Consider the following 27,124-nt stretch of genomic DNA (forward strand, 5'->3'; position numbering starts at 1 on the left):
CGGTCCCGTCCCGTCCGGTCCCGTCCTGTCCCGTCCCGTCCCGTCCCGTCCCGTCCCGTCCCGTCCCGGCCGTCCGCCCCCCTGCCCCCCCTCCCCCCCGGCCGGTGACGTCATGGGCGCGCCGGAGCCAATGGGAGGGCGGCCTGCGGCGGGGGGCGGGGCCCGGGGCCGCCCGCCAGACGGCCCCCCTAGAAAAGGGGCAGCGGCGCGGGCCGGGCCGGGCGCTCCCTCCGCAGGCGCTGAGTTGGGGCTGCTCGGGGGGCGGGGAGCCGATCCAAGGTCGGGGGAGGACGGGGGTCCCCGGAGCGGCAGGCGCAGACCCCCGACTCCTTCTCCTCTCGCCCTCTGCCCCCTTTCTCGGAGCGGCCGGCCAACAGCGCACGCCCTGAGCATCTCTGCAGTCACCTCTCCTCCGTCCCTCCATCCCTCCGTCCCTCCATCCCTCCATCCCTCCATCCCTCCATCCCTCCATCCCTCCATCCCTGCATCCCTCCCCTGGGGAAGATGCCGAGGGGCTCCTGCATCCCGGGCCCGCTGCTGCTGCTGCTGCTGCTGCTCAGCCTGGCCCTGGGGGCGGCGGGGTCACCGGACCGGCCCCGGAGACTGAGGAAGCAAGCCCAGCAAATCGTGCAGCCGCCCCTCCCCGTGGCCGTCAGCCAAAACAAGCGTGAGTATCGGGACGGAGACTTGCTCCGGGAGACGGAGCTGCGGAACCCCCCCAAAACTTTGGCAGAAGTTTGTGTGTGTGCGCGCGCGTGCGGGGTTTGCTTTTTTTCTCTGGTTCCCGATGCCATCTCCTCGACCCCCAACCCACCGAAGGCTCGACACCCCCTGGCCGGAGAAGGTTGAGGAGTCCCAAGTGCCCGTAGTAATTACAGTTCGTAGTATTCGTTAAGCGCTGTGCGCCCGGCTCTGTTCTGAGCGCTGGGGTAGATGCGAGGCCATCGGGGTGTCCCACCTGGGGCTCACAGTCTTAATCCCCCATTTTACACATGAGGTCACTGAGGCCCAGAGAAGTGAAGAGCTTGCCCAAAGTCACACGGCAGACAGGGGGTGGAGTTGGAATTAGAACCCACGTCCTCCGACTCCCAAGCCCCTGCTCTTTCCACAAAGCCACGCTGCCCATCCTAGCTTCGTTTTTGCCCATGACCGCCCTTCCAACTTGGCCAACTTAATGCCCAGTTAGGGCCGTCGAAGCAGGTCTTTGAAAGGGCGGGAGGCAACCGCTTACGTTTTCCTTTCAAGAGATGGGTGAGCCCTGTGACTGGGCTACGAATGTGTATTTCTCCTTTTCCAATGAAGTCTAATTTCAAATTGGGAGTGGGGGGGGGGGGGGGTCAGATTCTGTTAATGGTGTTCTCAGTTAACTTTGAAGGTGGCTATTTTGGGTTCAACTTGCTTTCCCCTCCCTCAAGTGGCTTCTCTTGTGGAGGGAAGACTGATTTTTTTTTCCCACTGTGGATGCTGCCCAGCTTTGCAGAGTTTTAAGGAAACGCCAAAACTTTTTATGTTGGACTGGCTCTGTGTCATTAGCCACCGCCGACCCTCGAAAATAGCAATGAAATTTAAGTGTGTTCTTTATGTACGTCCAAACCCCGACCGTACATTTTTATAGGGTGCTACTGCTTTTATTTAAATTGAATAGTTTCAAGAGAGACTCATTTCACAGAGTCTTCAAAAAATAACCTGAGCAGAAGTGTGAAAGCATCTAAAATTGGCAGCAGTCATCCTTCGGACACTACTTCTTCACCTACCCACTGTCGGTCAAGTTGAGTTTCCTGTTACTCTGACAATTAACTCGGTGATCTTGTTGGGAATTCAGGGTCAACCATATGCAAAGTTTCCTTTTTTCTAGGGTGGAATGGAAAAGCCAATATAACCGCGCTTTCTGTTTGGTTTTCAGCTGGCTGTTATGACAATGGACAACACTATCAGATAAACCAACAGTGGGAAAGAACTTACCTGGGCAACCCTTTGGTCTGTACTTGTTATGGGGGAAGCCGAGGTTTTAACTGTGAAAGCAAGCCCGAAGGTAAGTTCGGGACGTAGTGATTATTAGTTTTCAAGAATTAGTAGTTGTTGGTTCACTAGTCCAATAATCAAAAGGCAAAAATATGAAAGATTGTCTCCAGATTCCCAGTCCTTTGGGGAAGATGACCTGCAACATCCTGTACTTTCTTCCAACTTTATGCTGCCAACGAACATCAGAGCTGCTTTTTCACTTTCAAAAACTCTTGTTCTAGCATTTCTTGGGGCTCACCTTCCTCTACTCTGAGGAGAGACGGGAACATTTACTTTGTCCAAAAGAAGGATGTTCAAAATGTGTTTAATTTATTATTTGAATAAGGTGCCACGCCTTAATCTCACTGCACAGAAATCCTGTACCCTTTGGACCAAATCTTTTTTTTAACCACCCTTAAGGCTCTTCTGCAAACTTGTGAAATGTATTTCCCTTAAGCCTGTAAACCATCTTTCCCCTCTTTTAGAGTTGGAACTTTGTCTTTTTCTTGATTTAGTAGAATCTTTTCAAGACGGGGAGCAGGGAAAGGTAAAAGATACCTATAACCTTCTTGAAAGGGTAGGACAAGGGTGAGACATGAGATTCAGGATTCATTTGAGTTTTCAGCCTGGCTCATCCCGAATCAGTTGGGCAGCCTATGCTGGCCTCTTGAAGAGATAGCAGCCTCACTGGATCAGACATTTGTTACCTAAGCAAACTCGTACATGGTCACACTGTAGTTCCCTATCTCCATGTTGGGCAAGAAAATATTTCCACTATCTTTGGGTGGGTCTGGGTCTGGCGGGGAGGACATATTTTTTAGACCCAGCCCCCACAGGTTCAAAATCTCACTGTTAGCTGTGTCGCCTGGGAGTTTTTGGCACTCACCACCTGCTGTAAGTATGATGATAGCTGCAGTTTCCTGGGAACTACCTTATGGGAGAAGTGGAAGCCCAGATTAATTTGTGGATTTACTAAAGGTGACCCAGTGGTTTAATTATGGCATCTAGCGAACACTTACACAGCTCTAGGGTACATGCAGGATATTCAAATAGGATACAGTCCCTGTTCCATATGGAACTCACAACCTATGCAGAGTGAGAGCAGAGGAGGAAACCTAGGCATAGAGAAATTAAGTGACTTGCCCAAGGTCAAAAAGCACGCAGATAGATTCCAGATTAAAACCAGGTCTTCTGATCCCCAGGCCCTTGCTCTTTCCACTTAGCCACACTGCTTCTAGACACTAGGCTTCGCATCAGGGCCAGCCACCCAAGTTATTAGATTTTAGTGTCTTCTGTTTCTCTGCGCTATCTCCTGGAACTGTTTTCACTGCATGGGCTTCTTGAAGTGTCATTCTCACTTGGCCTCTGATATTTCCTTCTCAGCTGAAGAGACTTGCTTTGACAAATACACTGGAAACACCTATCGAGTAGGAGAAACCTACGAGCGTCCCAAGGACTCGATGATTTGGGATTGTACCTGCATTGGGGCCGGCCGTGGACGAATCAGCTGTACCATTGCAAGTAAGCCACACATGAGAGCGTATCTGGAGTCCCGAATCCCAGAAGAGTGTGTTCTGCCCTGTAAACATGCATTTATTTTTAGGGAGAGCCTAATGCTTCAAAAGAAAATTGTCACCCATCCTCTTTCTGGAATGGGTCACTAATGAGTAGTGTCTACTTGTATCAGCAGTGTCCTGCAAAGCGGAGTCCTGTCCAGAATAAGTTGGGTCTGTCCACTTTCCTAGCCCACAAAAGCCTCCCCAGCACTGGCCTACTCAATTTAAAAAAACAAAACAAAAACTTGTGTTGAAGGGAAAGAGTGCAGAAGCTTGCTGGGGCTGCTGGGACTACAATTCCCAGTGCCCTTTGGGTTCCTGGGAGTACCCCTGGAGGTGAACTCGAAACCTCTTGTGGTTCCACCTGCTATCACTCCAAGGCTGGCCAGGCCCTTGGATGCTAATTATAATAATAGAAATAATTGTGATATTTGTTAAGCACTTGAAATGTGCCAAACACTGGGGTAGATACAAGGTAATTGAATTGAACACAGTCCCTGCATAAGGCTCACAGTCTTAATCCCCATTTTACAGATGAGGTAATTGAGGCACAAAGTTAAGTGACTTGCCCAAGTTTGCACAGCATATAAGTAGTAGACCTGGGATTAGAACCCAAGTCCTTCTGTCTCCTAGGCCTATACTCTATCCACTGGGATACACTGCTTTCTCTATGGTCTAGAGAAAGGGTCCAGGCTAGCCAGAGCAAGGGTCACAGCTGGGATTTGGGTGGGACTCTGTTCTAGGTTAATTCTATTTGTCCAGCATATCATCTTCATAATCCTAGAGAGAAAATGCCATCTATTGTCATGGAAGCCTCAGGAGGACAGCAAGGTTCATTGAGTGATTTCTTAGAGGCCATAAGGGAAGAGTCAACAAGACAAAGTTCTGAGTTTGTGCTGCTAAATCTTGTTGGCAGTATCTCTCCTACACAAAGATGTCTCCAATTACAGAGATTAGTAGTATCAGTCACCTCAACTGGAGGCCACTACCTTATAAGCTCAACTATGCCCTTGTGAGTAAATTCAGCTCTTAAAACTCCACAATTTCCTGGACTTCCTCCAGTTTCTTGGCAAATCCCAGCCACTTGGGTGTTTATTAATCAACGTGCTCACGTAATGTGGGCGAAGATCACCTCGAACAGGTTTCTGATTGGCTGGTGAATGTAACCGGGGCAATGCTGTCAAAGGGGCAGATCCTGAGACAGCTTATAGATTCATCTGCTTCCACCCACCCCATTCTCTGGCAAATGTTCTTCTGTGGAAGTGCACACCATTTTGCAAACAGTCCAGCAGTAAATAACTGAATCCTACTCTAGCAAGAAGCACCTCTTTAGAAGAGGTGAACTACATGTCGCAATCAGTGTTTCCTGCTATGTTAGCAAAAAGGTCAGACCCTTCTCGTTTTGCCACGTGGACGCAAGTTAATGTGGGAAGACAGAGGTTCTGTGATCTCTCAGGATTTATCATGACTTCCCTACTGATTTTCCTGCACTTTTTCCATTGCCAGCTAATTATGGTATTTGTTAAGTGCTTACTGTGTATCCAGCACTGTTTTAATGGCTGGGGAAAATACAAGATAATCAGGTCAGGCAGAGTCCTTGTTCCACATGAGCTCACAGTCTAAATAGGAAGGAGAAGAGGTATTGAATCCCCATTTTACAAATAATGTAACTGAGGCACAGAGAAGTTAAGTGACTTGCCTAAGGTCACACAGCAGTCACATGGCAGAGTCAGGCTTAGAACCCAGATCCTCTGACTCCCAGTCCCATCCTCTTTCCATAAGACCTTGCTGCTTCTCTTGACTGAAGTACGATGGAGAAAGTCCAATTAGACCTCCAGATGCAGAGAAGTGAGTACCTTCGTGGCTCTGCCACTTGTCTGCTGTGTGACTTTGGGCAAGACACTTAACTGGTCTGTGCCTCAGCTTGCTCATCCATCAATCAGTCATACTCATTGAGCACTTACTGTGTGCAGAGCACTGTCATAAGCGCTTGGGAGAGTACGCTGAAAGAATGTAACAGCCACATTCCCTGCCCACATGAATTTATAGTCTAGAGGGGGCTTAGAGTCTAGAGGATCTGTAAAATGGGGATTTAGACTGTGAGTCCTATGTGGGACAGGGACTCTATGTCCAACCTGATTATCTTGCATCTATCCCAGCGCTTAGACCAGTGCCTGGAACTTAGGAAGCACTTAACAAATCCAGTTATTTTTTTTTATCATTATTATTATCCATCATTTTCAAGCCACCTCTTAAAATGTTGAGCAGGACAGCAGTTTCAACAGCTTTGTCACTCTGTGCGTGGGGCCACCCACCTGTATTGCGCATAGCTTTTGTTTCATTCATTGGATCATATTTGTTGAACACTTACTATGTGCAAACCACTGCACTAAGTGCTTGGGAGAGTCCAAAAGAACAATGAACAGACCCATTCTGTGCCCACAGTGAGCTCACAGTCTAGAAGGGGAGACGGACGTTAATATACATTTAAAAAATAAATAAATGTCTAGTGTCAACAACGTGCTGCCTTCTTTGTCTACTTGGAGATGACAAGCCACCGTACTTTGTTTTTGGGCAGATCGGTGTCACGAAGGGGGAGAATCGTACAAGATCGGGGCCACGTGGCGCAGACCTCATGAGACAGGCGGTTACATGCTGGAATGTGTATGTCTCGGTAACGGAAAGGGAGAATGGACCTGCAAACCTGTCGGTACGTAGCAGCTTCAAACTCTCCGGTGCTGGAAAGGGGGCAAGGAAAAAGGGCAGGGCAGACCAGGGAGTTGGCCACTAACAGAGTAGACCTCAAGGATCGAGCTGCTTTTCAACAACACTTCCAGAAAAACTCATGCAATGGGAGACAACTGTACAAGGGAATGACTCTACAGGCCATTTTGCAACATCGAACTCCATTGAAACAACTCCTGGGCACTGAGTAAAATACCAGAAGGCCATTCGGAACAGGAAAATGATTGAAGGGGGAGGGCTGGACTAGTTAGGGAACAAGGAGAATTTTCTGGATGGCCCCTAATTTTGACCAGTGGTGCACAGCAGTCCCTGAAGACATTTTCCTAGCATTTTAAAAGGTAAAATTAAAGGCTAAGGACCTTTGCAAAATTACACTAGATTTTTTTTCCAAGTATCAATCCATCAGAGATATTTATTGAGTACTTGCTCTATGCAGAGCACAGTACTAAGCACTTGGGAAAGTACAATACAACAGAGTTGGTAGACATCTGGCTTGATTGATGAATGTGTCATGACATTTATTCTGCTGCCACTGTTGGAAGCAGAATCCTAGGTTGAGTGGACCACTGATCTAATCCGAGAATGGCATGATTTTTGGTGTTGTGTGAATTCCTCGATGAAACCTGCTGCGTTTTTTCCCCACCAATGCAAAGATGCCCAGTCATATTTTTAAAAGGGAAACTTGTTTGATGTTTGTGGAAAATCAAGAAATGAGCTTGTTTGACCCTGTTTATCTTCTGACACATAAGGTGTGTCGTTTCCAGAATACTTTTTTTAAATCTTCTTACGTTATGGTCACTCACAATTGGACTGCCATCTTACTTGGCCAGTCCTCCTCTCTGACTACATTTGGTGGGCCTGATGGGAAGTGAGCAGCTGTTTTTGATCCAGATCGTCAGTGTGAATTTTTCAGATGAAATATGCAGTCTGCTTGTTTCAGGATAAAGCAGCTCCAGCTCTATTTCAACTTCTGTGATTTCATTTGCCTGTAGTTACTGGGCACTGACTTACAGAGTGGGTCCCTGTTTTTCCAAGAGTGCTACACTTTCAGAATGATGTGGCTTAATTTTCACTTGCCCTTACCATGTTAAATTACAGGGTATTTGCTCCGTGAAAAGTAACTCTTTTCTTCTTTTTTATTTCCCCTCCAACTTCCGGTAGCTGAGAGATGCTACGATAACACTGCTGGAACATCCTATGTGGTTGGAGAGACCTGGGAGAAACCGTATCAAGGCTGGATGATGGTAGATTGTACTTGTTTAGGAGAAGGCAGTGGACGCATCACCTGCACCTCCAGAAGTAGGTTCAAACCTTACCATTGAGTCCTAGGTTCGAGATCCAAATCTTGATCCCCCACCTAAGTTAGTCACTTGGTGTCTGACTTCTGAAGACTTGTGATTCACAGAGACTGCATTCTTGCTCGGTCTGCCTTTTCCAGTTCTGTGTTCACTGTTCACCCTGTACAAATAAGACAGAGAATCTGGGCAGTCTCTTCTCAATGTTTCTTCCTAGGTTTGATTTCTCTTGGAATTAAAGAGATGGACTTCTCACCAGAATGAAAGAAAATTTAGGTAGCAGTTTGAGGTGGGAACCTTGAAATTCAAAACCCTCTGGCATTTAATCAAAAACCACAAAGTTCCCCAAAACACAGTGGCTAGCTACTCTCCAGTTTGGGGTTTTTGGGGTTTTTTTTTTGAGATTTTGTTAACAGTGATGAGAACAAAAAAAGTCATCTTAGAGAAAGGGTTCTCCCCAAAGCTTATCCTTGTTTCTAATATACACTAAATATATCTAAACCATTGAAAAATCAGATTTTATTGGTGGGATTTTTTAAAATTCTTTTTGAACCCAGAATAAGGCATAGCTCAAAGCCAGCTTGGCAGAAAAATATTTAACCTGGATATCAAAGTATGTTGTTTGAAGAGGCTACCTCCCTGTCCTTGAGCTCCCTTGAGCTCTGCAGGGACTTCAACCCAAAAGTTATTTAAACTGCAAAATATCTGGTCTCATGTTTCTGTTCCTCAGCTCTCTGGTAACCTTTAAGAGGGCTTAAATGTTGCCTCAGTAATTTAAGGCTTTTTTGAAACTTTAATGGAAACTTTATCATTCCATAGTACCAAAATACCCAGTAATGATCAGTGTATGACTTCCAAGATGTAACCTGTAATGATCAATTTTTATCTTTTTTAAAAGCCTTTTCTGAGTGTTTGAGCAGGCCCATTTTCAAAATTTGAGGTATCTTCTGTTAGTGCTAATTTAAAAGGAGAAAATAACATAGGTCAAAGTGTTTTAATGCATCCTCCCAATCAAACTGATTTTACATGGTTAGCTATGTATTTGCTAACTGCCCCAACAGAAGTAAGACCACAAATAGATCTTTTTCATCTTCCTCATTTCAAACCCAAAGTAAATAGAATTCTAAATCCTCAAAAGGGATGTTGGGATTTAAAGAAGGTTATTTTGGTTTCAAACTCATTAGATGCGTGAATAAATCAATTCCAATCACTTTCACATTGGATTTTTTTGAAATCCTGAAAGGAAACGAAGCTATTTCCAAATACCAAGATGCCAGAGATGAGGATAATACCTCTCATAGAAATGTGCAAGGGGATTCCTAGACACCTGGCCCATCTCACAATCCTTTGTTCTCCTCAGCCTCAATCCCACATCTGTTTTAAAAACCCACACCAAAAGAACTCAAAAATGCCTGAGGGCCTACACTTCAGGCCACAGTTTCTCAGATGCCCCTAAATTGTAATCCTTTGTCTTCAACTGGGTGGGGGCCTCTCTAAATCAAGACCAGTTCTTAGATGGATGAAACAGATGGACAATTTGGCCATCTAATGGCAAACTGCTCCTTTATTGTCTTCCTTTCTCTCCCCAGAACTCATTTGGAAAGTAGAATGGAACTAGTTACAGTATATGATGTAAACTGTGACCCACATTTAAAGTCACATTTAAACCAGCAGTCTTTTCCATTATCTGGGTAAATGACTAGCATTTTATCCTTTGTTATTTGCAAAGTTCTGTATAATTGCTGTTTTTTGTCTTCTGGTACTTTGCAACGATAATTCTGTATTTGTCCTTGAGTGGGAAACTGGGTCAGAGATGAATTAACCTTTGCTTTGAGGTCTGTTTGGGGTAGGAAGAGCTAATTGAAGAAGCCGAAGGAAGTTGTTAATTCTTTTGGCTTTAGGAGTGTAAAGGAGGGTAAAGAATTGGTACTATCATTCAGATCTGATGCCTAAGGGTAATAGGTAGTGTTTAGTCAAACCTCCTATTGTCTTCCCTTCTTTAAAGTAGGCAAGCAAAGATCCTTATTGAAGACCAAAAGGCAGGCGGGTGAAAGACAGTGCTAAGCATGTGAACACCTACCTCAGAAGGAGATCTAAGAATGAAAAGTTAGGTATAAGTTTTTAATAGAAGTAATAAAAGAAGTTATCCCTTTGGTATAAAGCAAAGGCTATTTTCAGAAACTAGAATTGAATCTAAATTGAACTAATATCTCCTGCCTTAGCAAACCTATAATAGGCATCTTGCTGAAAATTGAAGGACTGCTGCCTTGTGAAAAAATCCTTCTTAGAGTTGCCTTGCACCAGATGAAATAGGAAATAGACAAAGACCCGTAGGATGCATTGAAATATGTTTTTTTTTCCTTTTATGCAGATAGATGCAATGATCAGGACACCCAAACTTCCTATCGAATCGGTGACACTTGGAGCAAGAAAGATGCCAGGGGAAATTTGCTTCAGTGTCTCTGTACAGGCAATGGCAGAGGAGAATGGAAATGTGAGAGGCACTCATCGTTACATACAACTGCCACGGGTAAGTTACAGAAAGCCCTGCCATAGAGAGTTGAATTGGCCAAGGAATTGAAAAAGATGTACAATATGTTATTACAGACTGCCTCTATTTTTGAATCATCTATTTGGTCTGTCCTTGATACACTTCTTGCATTGGGGTTTATGATTTTATTCACTGGATTAGTAGTGGTACAACTTGGTGATTTCATTTTTTTCAATAAAATGACCATTTTCATTTTTGTTGCGGAGAAAAGTATTGTCAATGGATAGTAAATTAAATAGTCCCTGCCCTTCCAAAAAAGGAGATGCAGTGTGTTTTAAAATTCTCAATTTATGACTCACACTCTTGTTACCTTGTTATAAGGGCAGGGAACGTGTTAACCAACTCTGTTGAATTGCACTTTCCCAAGCCCTTAGGAAGTATAGTGCTCTGAATTCAGTAAGTGTGTCAATAAATACTATGGATTGATTGTTATGTGAACTCGTGACCTTTTCCAAGTTTTCCTCTGATTGAAGAGTATATTCCTACCTGATTGCTCACCTTGTCGAATCCTCCTCTAGAAAGAAAAAAGAGCCTGGTAATTCTCTTTCTCAAAATGAAACGTTTCCTTGTCATCAAAACAATTCTTGCACACCTGTTGGCATGTCAGAACACAAATCATATGCATTTGCAAATCATTTCCCCTCCTTGAAGGAAATATATAATCCTTTTCATGTTTTGATTCCTTGGGCAGAGGTCATTTTGACATTGAAAATCCGGGAAATTGGTAAATTTCCTAGAAACGGAATTGGGAGGGAAAAGCCAAGATTCTATTTATAAAACAGAAACCATTCTTAAGCAGTGAGGAAGCCTTGAAATCTTAACTTACTTTTCTAAGTTTTGGAGAAAGAAGTAGAGCAAGACAGGGGCTCTAGTCTATCATTCTCCTTGATTTATTTTTAACAACACTGAGTTTTGACTCTGCTGTGGGCCCTTATTGTGCTCTCTGTGGACCGATCGATCAGTAGTCGACATTTTATTTACTGGTCATCTTCTGCTTACAATGTTGCAAATTAAGACAACAACAGTTATAACATTTCTACCACTGAACTCTTTTTCAGCTTTCCAACACATCTCTACATAACATTAGTCTATTTAAGAGCACTAGCTCTGAGGCCACGGGGAGTTGGGGAATGTGAACTGCAGGAAAATGGGGAGACCATTTAAAAATTGTTTTGAGGTTGTGGCTAAAGATTGAGCCAAGATGGAGCGAACAGGAGAGGCCAGAGACAGGGAGAGGATATTCCCTCATCACCTGGGTGATGAGTGCTTGGGTAGATTGACATATCCATTTTACTTTTGTTGAAATTAATGTCAGCTACCTTATTGTGGAACCTCCCTGATGATATAAATACATTAGTGTAGCTGCCTTATAATTTCTAGTTTAACTACGTGGTTCTGGGTAATTTGGTAATTTGGGTGATTTTCCACCTTGGTTTAGGAACCAATCCCCTATTTATAAAATTATTCTGACTTGCCATGTTTCGGGCTAAAGGTCAACCCAATCCTATTGGTTAAGTGCTTGCACTATGCAGAGCCCTGTAAAAAGTGCTTGGAAAAATATAGTACAACAGAGTCGGTAGACATGTTCCCTGTCCATAAGAAGCTCGTGCCATTTTCAGGAGCCAACTGTATTGCAAGTCAGAGCACTTCCTACTACTATTTTTGGCTACTCTTCTCATTGGGTTTCTTCCAGAGGGAACTCAGAAAATGATGTCCCATCCTTAGCTATATTGGCCCTGCCAACAAATGAAGTGGATAGCAGTCTCCTTGGAAGTGGATTGAGCCATATAATAATAATAACTACTAATAATTTCGGTATTTGTTAAGCCCTTACTGTGTGCCAAGCACTCTTCTAATTGCTGGAGTAGATACAAGGTAAAGTGGTTGGACACAGTCCCACATGGGACTCACAGTCTTAATCCCCATTTTACAGATGAGGTAACTGAGGCACAAAGAAGTAACAGGGTCACACAGCATACAAGTGACAAACCCTTTATTCTATCTCCTATCGAGTTACGGGGCCTGGGCCTTATTTAAATCAATCAGAGGTATTTATTGAACACTTACTGTGTGTAGCACACAGCATAAAGTAAATGACAGAAGTAGCTTCGCCTAGAGGATAGCGTACGGGCCTGGGAGTCAGAAGGACCTGGGTTCTAATCATTTACATGCTGTGTGACCTTGGGCAAGTCACTTAACTTCTCTGTGCCTCAGTTCCCTCATCTGTATAATGGGGATTAACACTGAGCCCCATGTGTGATGGGGAATGTGTACAACTTGATTAGTTTGTATCTGCCCCTGTGCTTAGTACGGTGGCTGGCACAGAGTAAGCGCTTAACAAATACCATTGAAACAAAAGAGTTGGTAGACACATTCTCTGCTCACAGTAAGAGGGGGAGACAGATAAGATATCATTAATATAAGTAAATATTTGATTACTTCTCTCCTGGGATTCAGAACAATATCACAGAGAATGCTGGACCATCCAGACTCCCGAGGCTTCCAAACCCAAGTTGGTTTTCAAAGGGTCCATCTTGTTTAGAGAACTCCCTTGTCCTGTACCAATGAGAGAGATCTGAAAGGGGTAGGTTCTTGACCCTCCTTGCTTCTTGCCATAGGAAAAGCCAGGCTGGCCTAGGCTTCCTTGGAGTTATGACGAGGTACAACTACCCACGTTCTGCCTCTGGCCAGGAACACCCTTCCCTCCTCAAATCCAACAGTTACTCTACCCCCCTTGCCCCACCTTTAAAGCCTTTCTGAAGGCACATTTCCTCCAGGAGGCCTTTTCTGACTAAGCCTTCCTTTTCTCTTCTCCCAGCTGGCTCTGCGTCACCTTTACTTGCTCCCTTCATGGTTGCTCTTTGTGGGCAGGGAATGTGTCTGTGGTTGGATTGTACTCTTTCAAGCTCTTAGTACAGTGCTTTGCACACAGTAAGTGCTCAGTAAATACGATATGAATGAATCCCCACTCCCAGCCCCACAGCACCTATGTATTTATCCATAACTTATTTCTTTATATTTATATTAATGACTGTCTCCCCCCGCAGACTATAAGCTTTTTGTGGACAGAGAATGTGTCTGTATTATTATATTGTACTCCACCAAGCGCTTAGTCCAGTGCTTTGCAGACGGAAAGAGCTGATTAAATATGACTGAATGAATGAAAGGAACTTGGGAGGAGTTTTCCGTCAGGCAGGTGCTCCCCTTTTTCACTCTTGGCATTTTGTGTCCACATGCCAGGTTCCGGCTCCCACGCCATCTCGGAGGTCCACACGGCGCTCTACCAGCCGCAGCCACAGCCTGCTCCGTACGGTCACTGTGCCACTGACAACGGGGTGCTCTACTCCATTGGGATGCAGTGGCTGAAGACTCAGGGAAGCAAGCAGATGCTGTGCACTTGCCTGGGCAATGGAGTCAGCTGCCAGGAGACAGGTAGGCACAGCCCCTCTTGCTACTCAACCACTACAACCCAGCCCTCACGGTCCGCTCCTCTAATGCGAACCTACTCACTGTACCTCGATCTCGTCGCCAACCTCTTGCCCACATCCTTCCTCTGACTTGGAATGTCCTCCCTACTTAAACCCAAAAGACAATTACTCTCCCCCTTCTGCAAAACCTTACTGAAGGCATATCTCCTCCAAGACACCTTCTCTGACTAAGCCTTTCTTTCCTCTTCTCTCACTCCCTTCTGCATAGCCCTAACTTGCTCCCTTCATTCATCCCTCCCTCTCAGCCCCACAGTACTTATGTACATATTTGTAATTTATTTATATCAATGTCTGTCTCCCCCTCTAGACTGTAAACTCAGTTTAGAGCAGGGGATGTGTCTGTTATATTGATATATTGTACTCTCCCAAGCACTTAGTACAGTGCTCTACACACAATAAGCTCTCAATAAATACGGTTGACTGACTTTCAGACTTTCACCCATGACCCAGTGGCCTTCCTGCTCCAGTCTAGGTTTTTGGCTCCTCCCAGCAACTCTCTGAATCATCCGTAGCGCATATCTTTTTTGCCTCTGACTCATCATGCATCCCCTTTCCCTCTGCCTGGAAATACCCACTACTTCCTAGCATCCCCTCAGCTTTGCCGAACCAACTTCCTCTCCTTCTAAAAAACTTCCTCCTCCAAGATTAATCCTCCCATATTCCCAATCTTGCCAAATACTCATCTCTCTTATGCTCTTTGGGTTCTTTATCAGTCAATAAATGAACCATCAGTGGTATTTATTGAGCATTCACTGTGTGCAGAACACTGTACTAATTGCTTGGGAGGGGACAATATAACAGAGTTGGTAGACATGTTCCCTGCCCACAACAAGCTTACAGTCTATAGGAAGAGGAAGATATTAAGATAAGTTATGAAAAATGTACATAAGTGTTGTGGGACTGAGGGAGGGGTGAATAAAGAGTGCAAACCCAAGTGCAAGGGTGATGTACAAGGGACTGGGAGAAGAGGAAATGAGGGCTTAGTTAGGGAAGGCCTCTTGGAGGAGATGAGCCATAAGGTTTTGCATGGTGGGAGAGCAATTGTCTGTCAGATATGCAGAGGCAGGGCATTCCAGTCCAGAGGCAGGACGAGGGTGAAAAATTGGTGGTGAGAAACAGATGAGATTGAGGTACTGTGAGTAGCTTTGCATTAGAGGAGTGAAGTGTGTGTTACTGGGTTATAGTAGGAAAGCAGCGAGGTAAGGAGGAAGGGGACAAGCTGATTGAGTCCTTGAGAGCTGTTGGTGAGGAGTTTCTGTTTGAGTAGTATATCTTGAGCCCCTTCTGAATGCAGACCACTGTAACTAAGTGCTGAGAGGGTTCAAGAGAATTAATAGATGTGGTTCCTGCCCTCAAGGAGCTTCCATTTCTTATTCATTTATGTAGCACTTCAATATATTATTTTTACCTCCTTTCATACTCTCAGCTATTGCATATCTCAATTTATGTCTGTGTGTCCACAGGATTGTACACTCTCAGAGGCAAACATTTCATACCATATAATTCTTCTTTGTGCTACTTAATATGTAGAATAGTGCTCTGCCAACAGTTGTACTCCACCAATAATGTTCAGAATGACTTAGAGAAAGAGAGTAGACCTGGGTTCTAATCTCGACTCTGTCCTTTTCCTACTCTGGGGCCTTGGGTAAGTCACTTGACTTCTCTGTGCTTCAGTTTCCTCATCTGGAAAAATGAGACTAAAATATTCTCTTCTCCCTCCTCCTTAGATTGTGAGCCCCATGTGGGATAGGGACTGTGTACAGTCTGTTTATGCTGCATCTGCCACAGCGCTTAATACATTCCTTGGCCCATAGTAAATGCTTAACTAATACTTTTACAATCCTTCATCTGTGTATTTAGCCGAACACTCAGTCACTACTCTCTAAAGTGTGTAAGGGAGGATGTTGGGATGTGTGTTTAAACATATTTATTAAATGCTTACTGTGTGCCAGGCACTCTACTAAGAGCTGGGATAAATACAAAATAATCAAGTTGGACACATCCCTGTCCCACATAGTGCTTACAGTTTTATAACCTCAGTTTTACAGATGAGGTAACTGAGGTACAGAGAAGTTAAGTGAGTTGCCTGATTTATTGATTGTAACACAAAAGATGAGTCACGAGTGACGGAGCTGGCAATAGAACCCAGGTCCTCTGACTCGCAGACCATTTTTCTTTTCACGAGGGCACACTGCTTCTCATAGTGTTTGGTGTTGGACTGTAAATTTGTACTCTTTGGCCTCCAGCTGTGACCCAGACTTTCGGTGGCAATTCGAACGGAGAGCCCTGTGCCTTGCCATTCAAGTACAACGGCAGAACCTTCTATTCTTGCACCACGGAAGGACGCCAGGATGGCCATCTGTGGTGCAGTACCACCTCCAACTATGAGCAGGACCAGAAATACTCTTTCTGTACAGACCACTCTGGTAAGTCTCTCGGGAGAAATGTTTGTTTTTCTTATGGTTTTTGTTAAGTGCTTACTATGTGCCAGGCACTGTACTAACCACTGGGATAGATACAAGTTAATCAGGTTGGACATAGTCCAGGAATGGCTGTAGTCCATCTTCACCCAAATGGATGTTGGTTTAAACTGCCTTTTCCTCTTCATGCTGTGAGACTCTTTTAGAGGAAAAATGTTTTTCAATTCATTCATTCAGTCATTTTGGGGGGGAACTTACTATGTTCAGATCACTGTACTAAGTGCTTGGAAAGTACAATTCAGCAATAAAGAAAAAGAATCTCTTCCCACATGGGGCTTACAGTCTAGAAGTCACTTCAATCCCAGTTCAGCTGTGGATGTCTTTGGGCTGGGCAGAAAGTGCTGCTGGTTAGCCCTCTTCCTGTGAAAGGACCCCTCCATGGGGGCCAGGGCTCTCAGAGCTGAGGCAGAAAAGAAAAACAAATATTACTAAAGATACTTTACCCTCCCAGGACCAATGAGGAATAGCACCCTTCTCTCTCACCCCTTCCCAAAGGGAAAATTCCAGTTTGTTCCTTTGGAATATTTTGGGCTACATATCTATTAAAGATGACTGCACATTATATTCAGAGTCGGTAGGTCACAGGACAGTGTCAAACTCACACAGTTTTTAAGGTCTAGAGGCAAGGTTCCAATGATGCCTTTTCTCAAAAGGGAAGGGCTTGCTTGAAGGTCTTATTTTCACATTCTTTGACTTGAAGGAGCGAGTCCAGTGTGAAAGTAAAGGTGACTGCCTTAGGCCTGCTTTATATTTCTGCTTTAGAGGTCTTTTAGATGGAAGAAGGCCCCTGTTGGCAAATGAGCTGCTAGAAGAAGCTTCTCTCTCTCAACCATCTGTGAGTTTCCTGTGGGGTAAAACACCTCGGTCACTCAATTCTTGTCTTGTTCGGAACAGTTCTGGTTCAGACGCGTGGGGGCAACTCCAATGGAGCATTGTGCCACTTCCCTTTCTTGTACAACAACCGCAACTACACCGACTGCACTTCAGAGGGCAGGAGAGACAACATGAAGTGGTGTGGCACCACCTTGAACTATGATGAAGATCAAAAGTTTGGCTTCTGCCCGATGGCTGGTAAGTTAAAGCTTTTTTAGAAAGTCTTTGAGCATTCAAGGAGGGTATAGCTCCATTCGTAGTTGAATGGTCATAATGGGTTACCTGAGAAGAAATTAGGGATGGAATGAAGAAAAATAACCTGAGTAAAAACTAGGGATGGAGAAAAGAAAAATTAGGGGTACTGGGTGGGCCATCCTTAACCATGAGGTTAAGTAGAAGAAATAATAATAATAATAATTATGGTATTTCTTAAGAGCTTACTATAGCACTCGGGGAGATAGCAGTTAATCAGGGTAGACACAGTCCCTGTCCCACAAGGAGGAGGGACAACAGATACTGAATCCCATTTTTCAAAAGAGGAAATGAAAGCACAGAGAAGTGAAGTGACTTGCCCAAGGTCCCATACCAGGCAAGCAGCAGATCCAGGATCAGAACCCAAGTCCTCTGATTCCCAGTCCATCCATGCGCTTTCCATTAGGCCAATATCACACAATTTTTCTGTTGCCACCATTGGGAACAGAATACCAGTGTGTATAGACCATACATCTGACCCAGCAATGGCCTTTCTTACATTATTTTGAAATCATCTTTCTGGAAATTGATGCCAAGAAAAGAAGGCAGGATATTGTAGAATACAACAGGCCAATTTCCTTTTTGAGACCTCAAGCCAAGATGTTTAAAATATAAAGTTTCATACAGCTTTAATTGTTCATTAAATTATGTTTAATAGAAAATTAAGGCCCATGTATAATGCTGAAATTGGTAAAGAGCTCTGAATATCAGAATATCTCCTATACGTACCCTCTGGATTCTTTGATCAAGAACCCATGATGAAGTGGTTGGAATATTCAGTAATTGACACATTATTAGATGGGCCATCAGACATTGCAGAACCTGAGGACTAACTCTTAAATTAAAGGCTAACTGGGTTGGGCCCAGGCCCTCAGAAAAGCAAACCCTGGAACTTGGGATCTTGTGCATTCTTTGGTGGTTACCAGTGAGAGGATTTTAGACCCTTTGAAAATCAATCAATCAATCAGTGGTATGCAGTTCACTGTTCCTAGCACTTGGGAGAATAAATTCCTGATATGCAGAGTTGATCCCTTCTTCAAATTACAGATCCCAGTGCAGCCAGATTCCAGAATACACTTATGAGGACCTTTTCCTCCTCCTCATTGTTGTTATCGTTATTATCAGTAATAGTAGTATTTTTTATAAGTGCTTACTATGAGCTCTGCTCTCATCCTGCTGTTGTCCTGATGTCTCAGGCCTCAGTTTACATGGTGACTGGAGAGAGGAAGGGGAGATCCCACAATGACCACTTCCTCCCTCCACATCTCGGCAGCCTTCAATTTGGCAGGTTGGTCTTGAGCTGGTCAATAAGTCTGGCTGTGCTTACTCTCTTAAGCCCCAAACCTTCTGCCCAGTTCGCCCTTCGCGGCTGAACTCCCAAAATTCTCTCACTGTATTTCCCCCTTCTTCTTAATTATAATAATAATAATTGGCATTTGTTAAGTACCTACTGTGTGCCAGGCACTAAGCACTAGGGTGGATACAAGTAAATCAGCTTGGACACAGTCCCTGTCCCACATAGGGCTCACAGTCTTAATCCCCATTTTCAGAAGAGGGAACTGAGGCACAGAGAAGTGAAGTGACTTGCCCTAGGTCACACAGTGGATAAGTGGTGAAGTGTGGATTAGAATCCAGATCCTTCTGACTCCCAGGCCTGTGCTCTATCCACTAGATTACTTCTACTTTAGCATTTACCCATCCCTGAAGTACTGGAGTACTTACCCCAGAAACACTTAAGTACATATTTTTAAACTCGTCTGCTTCCCTCTACCTGTAATTTATTTTAGTGGTTGTCTTCCTCACTAGGTTATAATCTCACTGAGGGCCAGCATCATGACTCCCAAAGCTATTTCACTTTATCATGTGCTTAGGACAGAGAGCTCAATAAATATTATTGATTGATTGAAGCTGGCAAAGGGCAAATTTGGTTAGCTGGCCTGCCACCTGAAGTCAATTGCATCATTTCCCAGGCCCTAGCCTTTGTATTTTGAAGCATTAGTTTCCCATTAATGCCTCTGGTCTGCCCAGATTGAGTCATTAAACATGTCTCTTGCTCCTGCTCCCACAGCCCACGAGGAGGTCTGTACTACCGAGGGAGTGATGTATCGCATTGGTGATCAATGGGATAAGCAACATGACATGGGTCATATGATGAGATGCACGTGTGTGGGAAATGGCCGTGGGGAATGGACTTGCGTGGCATACTCCCAACTCAGAGGTATGTATAGGGGAGAGGCTGTATCTGACTGTCTTCAGAGTTTGGAAAGAGCTATTAATTGGAGAGTGCACAGCAAAACCTATATTTATTGCCAGTTTCTGCCAAAAAAAAATGAGTGTGGAGCTTTGTGGCTTTCATATAAGACTGTGGATGCTGTCAAAGGCAGGTCAGGAAATATATTGCCACTTTTAATGTTGACACTACTGGAGGCATAAACATTAAGGGAACTTATTCCAGCATTTCTAAATGGGTAAGTGCCAAGGAAGAGAAAACAGGATGACTTCAAAGGGGACAGCTCAGACATGTGAACATCCTGAAGGTAATTTCTGACTGAAAAAACTAAACAGGTTTTGGAAAGACCAGAAAGGAGGTGGTGGGGGGAGGGGAATAACTCCACAGCTGCTGTGACTGAAAATGGATATGGCTGGATGTTGGTATTAGGAAAGGACTTAGTCAGGGAAGTGGGTAGTTTTAATGAGCAAATAAAACTCTACTGGGTAAGCCAAGGTAATGGTATGTAGGGGGTCATAGGAATCAAGTGCTTCACGAGCTGTTCGGTCCATATTTTGTCTGTTTTGTCTTTTTCAGCTTCATCTCATCAGAGTTGGAGCTGAAAATTAAGTAGACTGAAAGTGAATTATTTTTAATAATAGAAAATACATTTGTTAATAAATGAAGTTTTAACTGTGGGTTTGTTAAGCACTTATAATGGGCAAAGCTCTGGGATGGATACAAGGTAATCCCAGATGGGATCATATGTGTCCAAATTCTTAAATAGGAGAGAGCACAGGTATTTGATCCCCTTTGAACATATGAGGAAACTGAGACACGGAGAAGTTTAATGATTTTGCCCAGTGTCGAATAGTAGGCAAGGAGTAGAGCTGGGATTAGTTCCCAGGTTGTCTGACTCCAAGGCCCATGTTCATTGTGCTAAGCCATCCTACTTCCCTTACTGTGTATTACATGAAAAGGAACCATGTATTATATATGAATGCAGAATATGTTCAATCTCCCTTTAACGGGTAGAACCATTACTCTCTTTTCTTCATCCCTTGGCAGTAGAGAAGTTCTCGTGGTGGGCATTGATGACATGAGAGGATGTCTGAAAGCATTAATATGTCCTTACATCCTCAGCGAAATACCTTTCGACTGATATGTCCCACTCTCTCCTGAACAGACCAGTGTGTTGTGGATGATGTCACCCACAACGTTAACGACACCTTCCACAAACGGCACAAGGAAGGTCACATGATGAACTGCACATGTTTTGGCCAAGGACGTGGCAGATGGAAGTGTGATCCAATTGGTAAGTCCAGTCCCAGATCACATCTCCAGAGGTTGTTGGTGGAGACGATGTGGTAGCTAAAAAGTTAAAAAGCTTGCTCTGAGCACTTCATATTCACCCCACCCTCAGACCCACAAGCACTTAGGCACGTGTCCATAAACTATTCATTTATGTTAATGTTGGTCTCCCCTCTCTAGACTGTAAACTCATTGTGATCAAGGAACGTGTCTACCAATTCTTTTCTATTGTACTCTCCCAAGCACTCAGTACAGTGCTCTGAACACAGTAAGTGCTCAATCTGGATCATAAAATCCATGAATAAAATAAATATCAAATCCTCATCCCAGATGAGGATTTGAATGGATCGTAATATGGAGTGCCTGGCTGAAGGCAATGGTATTAATAGGCAAATTTATGATCTCCTGTTTTGTTGGGGAAATCTTTCTGGAATGAGAGAGTCATCCACTTGGACCTGCATTCTTAAAGAGAGTTTGTTACTAATTAAATCTGCATTTGCAAATGATGGTATGATTAGGAAATAATGGCTGCATTCCAATTCCTGCACCAAATTACCTACTGACAATGTATGTGTACATTCATAGAATTCAAGCATACTTTTTTAATGCCTTAAGGCTGTGTGCAGGGGTGTGCTCTTTGGCAGAATTCAGTACTGTATCATAAAGCAAACACCATCTGTTGGGAAACACAGATCCAAACTCCTCATGCTTACTGGCATGCTCACATTTCATCTCAGGCGTCATATCAGTTTTCCTTTGCCACAGGATCCGTATAAGAAACCAGATAGAGAGTTCCCTCTCCCCATTCCTGTGTTATTGTGAATGGGAAATGTTAAAAAAATAAATCATTCGGGTATGAAACCTAGGATTTGCCACCATTCAGCAGAATCAGTCAATCAATCAATAGAATTTATCGAGTGCCTGTTATGCATAGAGCACTGTACTAAGTGCTTGGGAGAGTATAATAAATAGAATTAGGCTTGTTCCCTGCCCTCAAGGAACTTCTAGAATAAGAAGGGAGGCAAGTACAAAAGTATTTACAGCTGAGGAAAAACAATGGAAAAATTCACAGATGAATAATTAAGGGTTTATATAAATAAGGTACATAAGTACATAAATCAGTATATAAAGTTCTTTGAGTGGCTGTGAGTACAGAAGACCTGAGGTGATATTGGGAGGCTATGACCTGAGGGGAAAAAAGTAAAGGGGAAATCCTCCTGGAGGAGTTGGGATTGCTGGAGAATTTTGGAAGATGGGGAGAACTGTGATTTGCTGGAGATGAAGCAAAAGGGAGAATCTGGAACTAGGGTGTGAGTGTGAGCAAGGATCTGAGGTGGGAGAGTCCAGAATGAGACACAGTGAAAAGGTTAGCTTGTGAGGAATGGAGTGTGTGAGCTGGAATGTTGGGGAAGAGGAGAGTATTCATTCATTCATTCATTAGCATTTATTGAGCGCTTACTATGTGTACAGCACTGTACTAAGCACTTGGAATGTACAATTCAGCAACAGATAGAGACAATCCCTGCCCAATAATGGGCTCATAGGCTAAATGGGGGAGACAGACAGCAAAGCAAAACAGAATGAAACAAAACAACATCATCAAGATAAATAGAATCATAGAGATATACAAGTCATTAACAAAATAGGGTAATAATTAATATATACAAATATGCACAGTGCTAAGGGGAGGGGAAGGGGGAAGAACAGAGGGTGGAAGAAGGGGAAATGGGGAGGGGAGGAGGAGCAGAGGGAAGGGGGGGACTCGGTCTGGGATGACTTCTTGGAGGAAGTGAGCTCTCAGTAGGGCTTTGAAGAGAGGAAGAGAGTTAGTTTGGTGGAGGTGAGGAGGGAGGGCATTCCGGGACAGTGGTAGGATGTGGGCCAGAGTTCAACGGCGGGATAGGCATGAACGGGGGACCATGAGGAGGTGAGCGGCAGAGGAGCAGAGTGTACGGGATGGACAGTAGAAAGAGAGAAGGGAGGTGAGATAGAAGGGGGCAAGGTGATGGAGACCTTTGAAGACAAGAGTGAGGAGGTGTTTTTTTTGTGTGTGAAGGTTGATAGAGTAGATAAAGGGGGAGAAAATTGATGTCTTAAGGCCAGTGGACAGGAAGTGCACCTTAGCCATTCATGTAACCGAAACCTGAAGAGAATGAACAGATTGGCATGGAGGACTGTAGCTCAGTTTGAATGGAATCAAATATTTGATGTTGAACTACAAAGGTAGAGAGAACACAGAGTCCCAGGTTCTTTCCCCACCTACATGTTCCATTTCTCTGTAGGAGTGACGAGGAGTCAGAAATGTGCTAATAAATCTCACTTCTCCAGAGAAGGCTACTGCTTTTAGCTGCCCTTTTAAATGATTTTGTGAAAAACAGAGAAGGCTGAGGCTTGAAGGACATAGGTTAGAGGACATGCATTCATATCACTCCAAAATTTAACCTATGCCTTAATACTTTGTTCCTGGAAAGGGCAATCTTCTGGTTTTTGGTTTATTTTTCTAACAAAACAAACCCAGACCAGCTGATAAGATCAGTCTGTTTGACTTGAGACTGTTAAACCAGAGAGTAGAGCTGAACTTGCGTGGGTAGAGTCTGCCCATATCAGGATTTTTCTATTTCTAGAGCTAATGGAGATGCCAAAATGGAGTGGTGGCATTTCATTTTCAAATAGAAAACTCATTTTATTAAAATGGGATAAATAAAATCCCTTAAATGTGTCTAAATTCATATCTGGCATTTCTCAAAATATATCAAATTCAACTGAAATTTAAATCTTTAAATTTTAATTTAGAAATAAAGTTGTTTTTAGGACTATTCCCCTTCACAAGTCTTCCAAAGTATACAGATTCCTTTTTTTAATAATGACCCCAATGAACTGCAAATCACTTTGTCTTGGAGAAACCATTTCAACAGAACATGTGAGAGGAAGGGAGTAGTTTTAAGTTTGAATGTGCTAGTGAACTTAGATAAGTAATTTTTTTTTGCCTTAAAAATTCATTTCAAAATGTTCTATCCTTGCCTTTCTGTGTATTAGATCAGTGCCAAGACTCAGAAACCCAAACGTTTTACCAGATTGGAGACTCGTGGGAGAAGCATGTCCACAACGTTAAATATCAGTGCTACTGCTATGGTCGGGGAATCGGAGAATGGCATTGTCAACCTTTGCAGGCCTATCCAGGTACCTACTTATACCCACATTCACACACAGAGACACACCCATATATAGATTCACTTTTTGACTACATTTTGCAAGATGATACTCATGGTGGTGAATCTAGTGGTGTGTGGATATGGTTGAAAGAACAATGCACAACCGAGAGTCCATTCAATTTGGGATTTACAGGTTGTTCCGTATCATGATGATGTGTTTTCCTCTTGCGACATCATTTCAGTGATCTGTCTTAACTCCAGGTAATCTGCATTAGCCCAAAAAGGGAAGTGTAGCCCCAGGGAGGAAGGAAATTCCAAATTGGAAAAAAAAAATTCATTCCCTTTCGGGTCTCATCCCCGTGATCAAGTACAGAAATATGTGAAACTAGTGGTTGGAAAGCTGAAGAGATCCAGGGATTTGTTGGCCATCTGAGGACTTTAAACTAAGGACTTTTATTCACTTCATTAATGTGCCCGATGAAGAATACAGATGGAACCACTCTGATACCAGACAGACAGAAGGGAACTTGTACAGAAAGCAAGATCGTTTCATTGATATTCTGAACATACCTTCTTCCTGAGGCTTTTTAGAGTAGAGAAAGCCAGCCACAGAGAAGGCAGAACCTCTTAACTTTTGAAGAAGCCACTTCCTAAGTCAGTCATGGAGGGCACCCAGATCTGATGGCAACCTGTGCCTAAATATGCAAACAAAGTAGGGATTTATTCTACGGGGGTCCTCATCATATAGAACATGCAGGGAATGCCACAAAAGCTCAGAGTCCTCTTAGAAGAAAAGTGAAAGAACTACTTGTCTGTCTAACTTGCTCTCCATTGCCAGCAAGATTCCGTTCAGAATTCTTCTGGACCAACTTCTGAAGAATATAGAAATCCAGGCATTAGCTGTATTACAAAGTGATTTCAAACCAGAATACAGTGAACAGATTAGAATTTTGGAGCACAATAAATTAGGGTAAAGGGCAGAGAAAAATATCAAGACCTCTATTCTGTTTTCTTTGAATTCTCATAAGTGTCTTGTGTATCAAAATTTCAGGGTTTTGGCAATTCCTAAGAAAATTTGACTACTTGAGAGGTTCACCTAGATCCTTAAACTACTCTTTGACAGTGTGTTCAGCTGAGTTAGCTCTGAAGGAATCCTGTTGGATCCAGTTGGCATTGAAGTAGAGCAGATTATCTGATAGGGACAATCTTGTCTAACATACTCAGTATTGTTATGAGTAGAATAAGCAAAGACCCTGCCAAGGTCAAACAATTTGACATAAAAGTGAACTGTTGGAAACTACTTCCACAGCCAAAAGATATAGTTCCTTGAACAGAGGCTTAAAAGCATATTGAGATATCAAAGGGCAGCAAAAAAATAGGTCCTCAATTGGAAGAGATTGTCAACCATGTATTGGTCTTTTCATCAATATCCGCAAGCAAGGATAAACTCTCAGTCAGTGGCTTCATCTTTGAATACAAAAGCTAGCCCCATTAGTCAGTCAATCAGTGATATTTATCGAACACTCATTGGGTGCAGAGTACTGTATTAAGCCCTTAGGAGCTACATCTTTTATATGTAGGATATCTTGGTATATTTTCAGTTGTGGTAGGTAATTTTCCTTCCTGCTCCTGAGCACAAAGTTGAGGGATTTTCTCTTGAAAGAAAGCAGATATGGGTTGGCTGGGCAAATTCATTCTTTCAGTTGTATTTATTGAACACTTACTGTGTGCAGAGCACTGTATTAAGCACTTGGAAAGTACAGTACAGCAATAAAGAGAGACAATCCCTGCCCACAATAGCCTTACAGTCTAGAGGGGAGTTGTGTGTGTTTTGAATCTGGTTATGCTTTAGACTGAATTGCTCTTCCTGGTTTCATCTAATTGTAAGAAGCATTTCCACTTGGTAGTAGGTAAATCCCTAGGAAACTAATTCCTTTAAAAAGCAGTGGTTTGGTTTCCATGCTGTTAATAGGAAAAGTTCTCAAGACAGCTTGCAGCTTGCCTGGACTTTTAAAGTGAAAATATTGATCAGCAGACTTTTCTTCCTATTGAAGAGTAAAACTTCTTTGTCATGATCAGGTGAGGTTATTCCATGAGACAAGTCACCTACTATTCAGTATTCTGAATGAGTGGAGTGATTTTCTGTTCCCAGGAAGAGGACTCCAAATATTTGACTATCTATTTGTGATTTCTTGGCTTGAATGAGAATGAGGTGATAAATCAGGAATTGAGCCTGTCTTCATTTTATTTAAGTGGAAATAAACTGAAGGACTATAAGGTAAATTGCCACTATCCCAGATAGGAATCTTGAAAAACAAACTAAAGTGCTCAGATAGTTTCTTGGGAATATTTTGGCAAAAGACTAGACAATAACTTCAAGACTTCTGAGGTATACAAAGTTTCATAACTCTGGAATGGAAATAACTGCTCAGTTGATTCCAGGAATTCCTTAATAAGTGCAAAATGGTCCAAAATCTAAAAACAAGAAAATGTTTAGACTTCATTGTTCAGCTAATCAAATATTACCCACCTAGAGCTATGTGTTCTCACTCAATTGAGGAATGAAAATTGATTGTGCAATTTGTAAAGAATAACTCAACTTCCATTCAGAGAAAAACTGCAATAATTACCTCTCCCTTGCTTGAGCTTGAATTTTAAACCTTTGACCACTTTGTTTCTGGGTTTAGAGAAGCCATGTGGCCTACTGGAAAGAGCACGGACCTGGGAGTCAGAAAACCTAGATTCTAATCCTGGCTCTTTCACAAGTCTCTATCTGTTGCCAACTTGTTCATTCCAAGCGCTTAGCACAGTGCTCTGCACATAGTAAGTGCTCAATAAATACTATTGAATGAATGAAGTCTACTGTGTATCCATGGTCAAGTCACAACTTCTCTGTGCCTCAGTTATCTTCTCTGTAAAATGGGATTAAATCCTACTCCCTCCTACTTAGACTATGAGCTCCAGATGGGACAGGGATTGTTTCCAACCTGATTCACTTGTATCAAGTCCAGTGCTTAGAACAGTGTTTGGTATATAATAAGTGCTTAAGTATGGTAATTGTTATCATTATTACTATTGCCATCACCTAACTCCATAAAAAAATAGGGGAAAGTTTTAGATATTACTGGGCAAAAGTTGCTGCCGTTCTGGCATGGATAGGGTTGGAGGACTAACAGTTGGGGGAGTATGTAGAGGTGGGGAATTCCACCAA

The 27,124-nt window shown here is 43.2% G+C and overlaps 1 protein-coding gene across 8 annotated transcripts in view; it reads left to right on the plus strand.

Moving 5' to 3' along the window:
* The first annotated feature begins 232 nt into the window (after positions 1 to 232).
* Positions 233 to 27,124, plus strand: part of FN1 (fibronectin 1) — a 90,778-nt gene continuing 63,886 nt past the window's right edge. For all 8 annotated transcript variants that reach the window (XM_029069112.1, XM_029069115.1, XM_029069113.1 and 5 more), the window contains exons 1-12: positions 233 to 667; positions 1,904 to 2,032; positions 3,385 to 3,522; positions 6,136 to 6,267; positions 7,464 to 7,601; positions 9,969 to 10,127; positions 13,389 to 13,580; positions 15,883 to 16,062; positions 17,011 to 17,187; positions 19,310 to 19,459; positions 20,637 to 20,765; positions 23,798 to 23,941. In XM_029069112.1, coding sequence (XP_028924945.1) covers positions 505 to 667; positions 1,904 to 2,032; positions 3,385 to 3,522; positions 6,136 to 6,267; positions 7,464 to 7,601; positions 9,969 to 10,127; positions 13,389 to 13,580; positions 15,883 to 16,062; positions 17,011 to 17,187; positions 19,310 to 19,459; positions 20,637 to 20,765; positions 23,798 to 23,941 — 1,831 coding nt within the window. In that variant the 5' untranslated portion in view covers positions 233 to 504. The remainder of the gene's footprint in view (positions 668 to 1,903; positions 2,033 to 3,384; positions 3,523 to 6,135; positions 6,268 to 7,463; positions 7,602 to 9,968; positions 10,128 to 13,388; positions 13,581 to 15,882; positions 16,063 to 17,010; positions 17,188 to 19,309; positions 19,460 to 20,636; positions 20,766 to 23,797; positions 23,942 to 27,124) is intronic.

Source organism: Ornithorhynchus anatinus, chromosome 7, assembly GCF_004115215.2.
Source record: "Ornithorhynchus anatinus isolate Pmale09 chromosome 7, mOrnAna1.pri.v4, whole genome shotgun sequence".
Lineage (NCBI taxonomy): Eukaryota > Metazoa > Chordata > Mammalia > Monotremata > Ornithorhynchidae > Ornithorhynchus > Ornithorhynchus anatinus.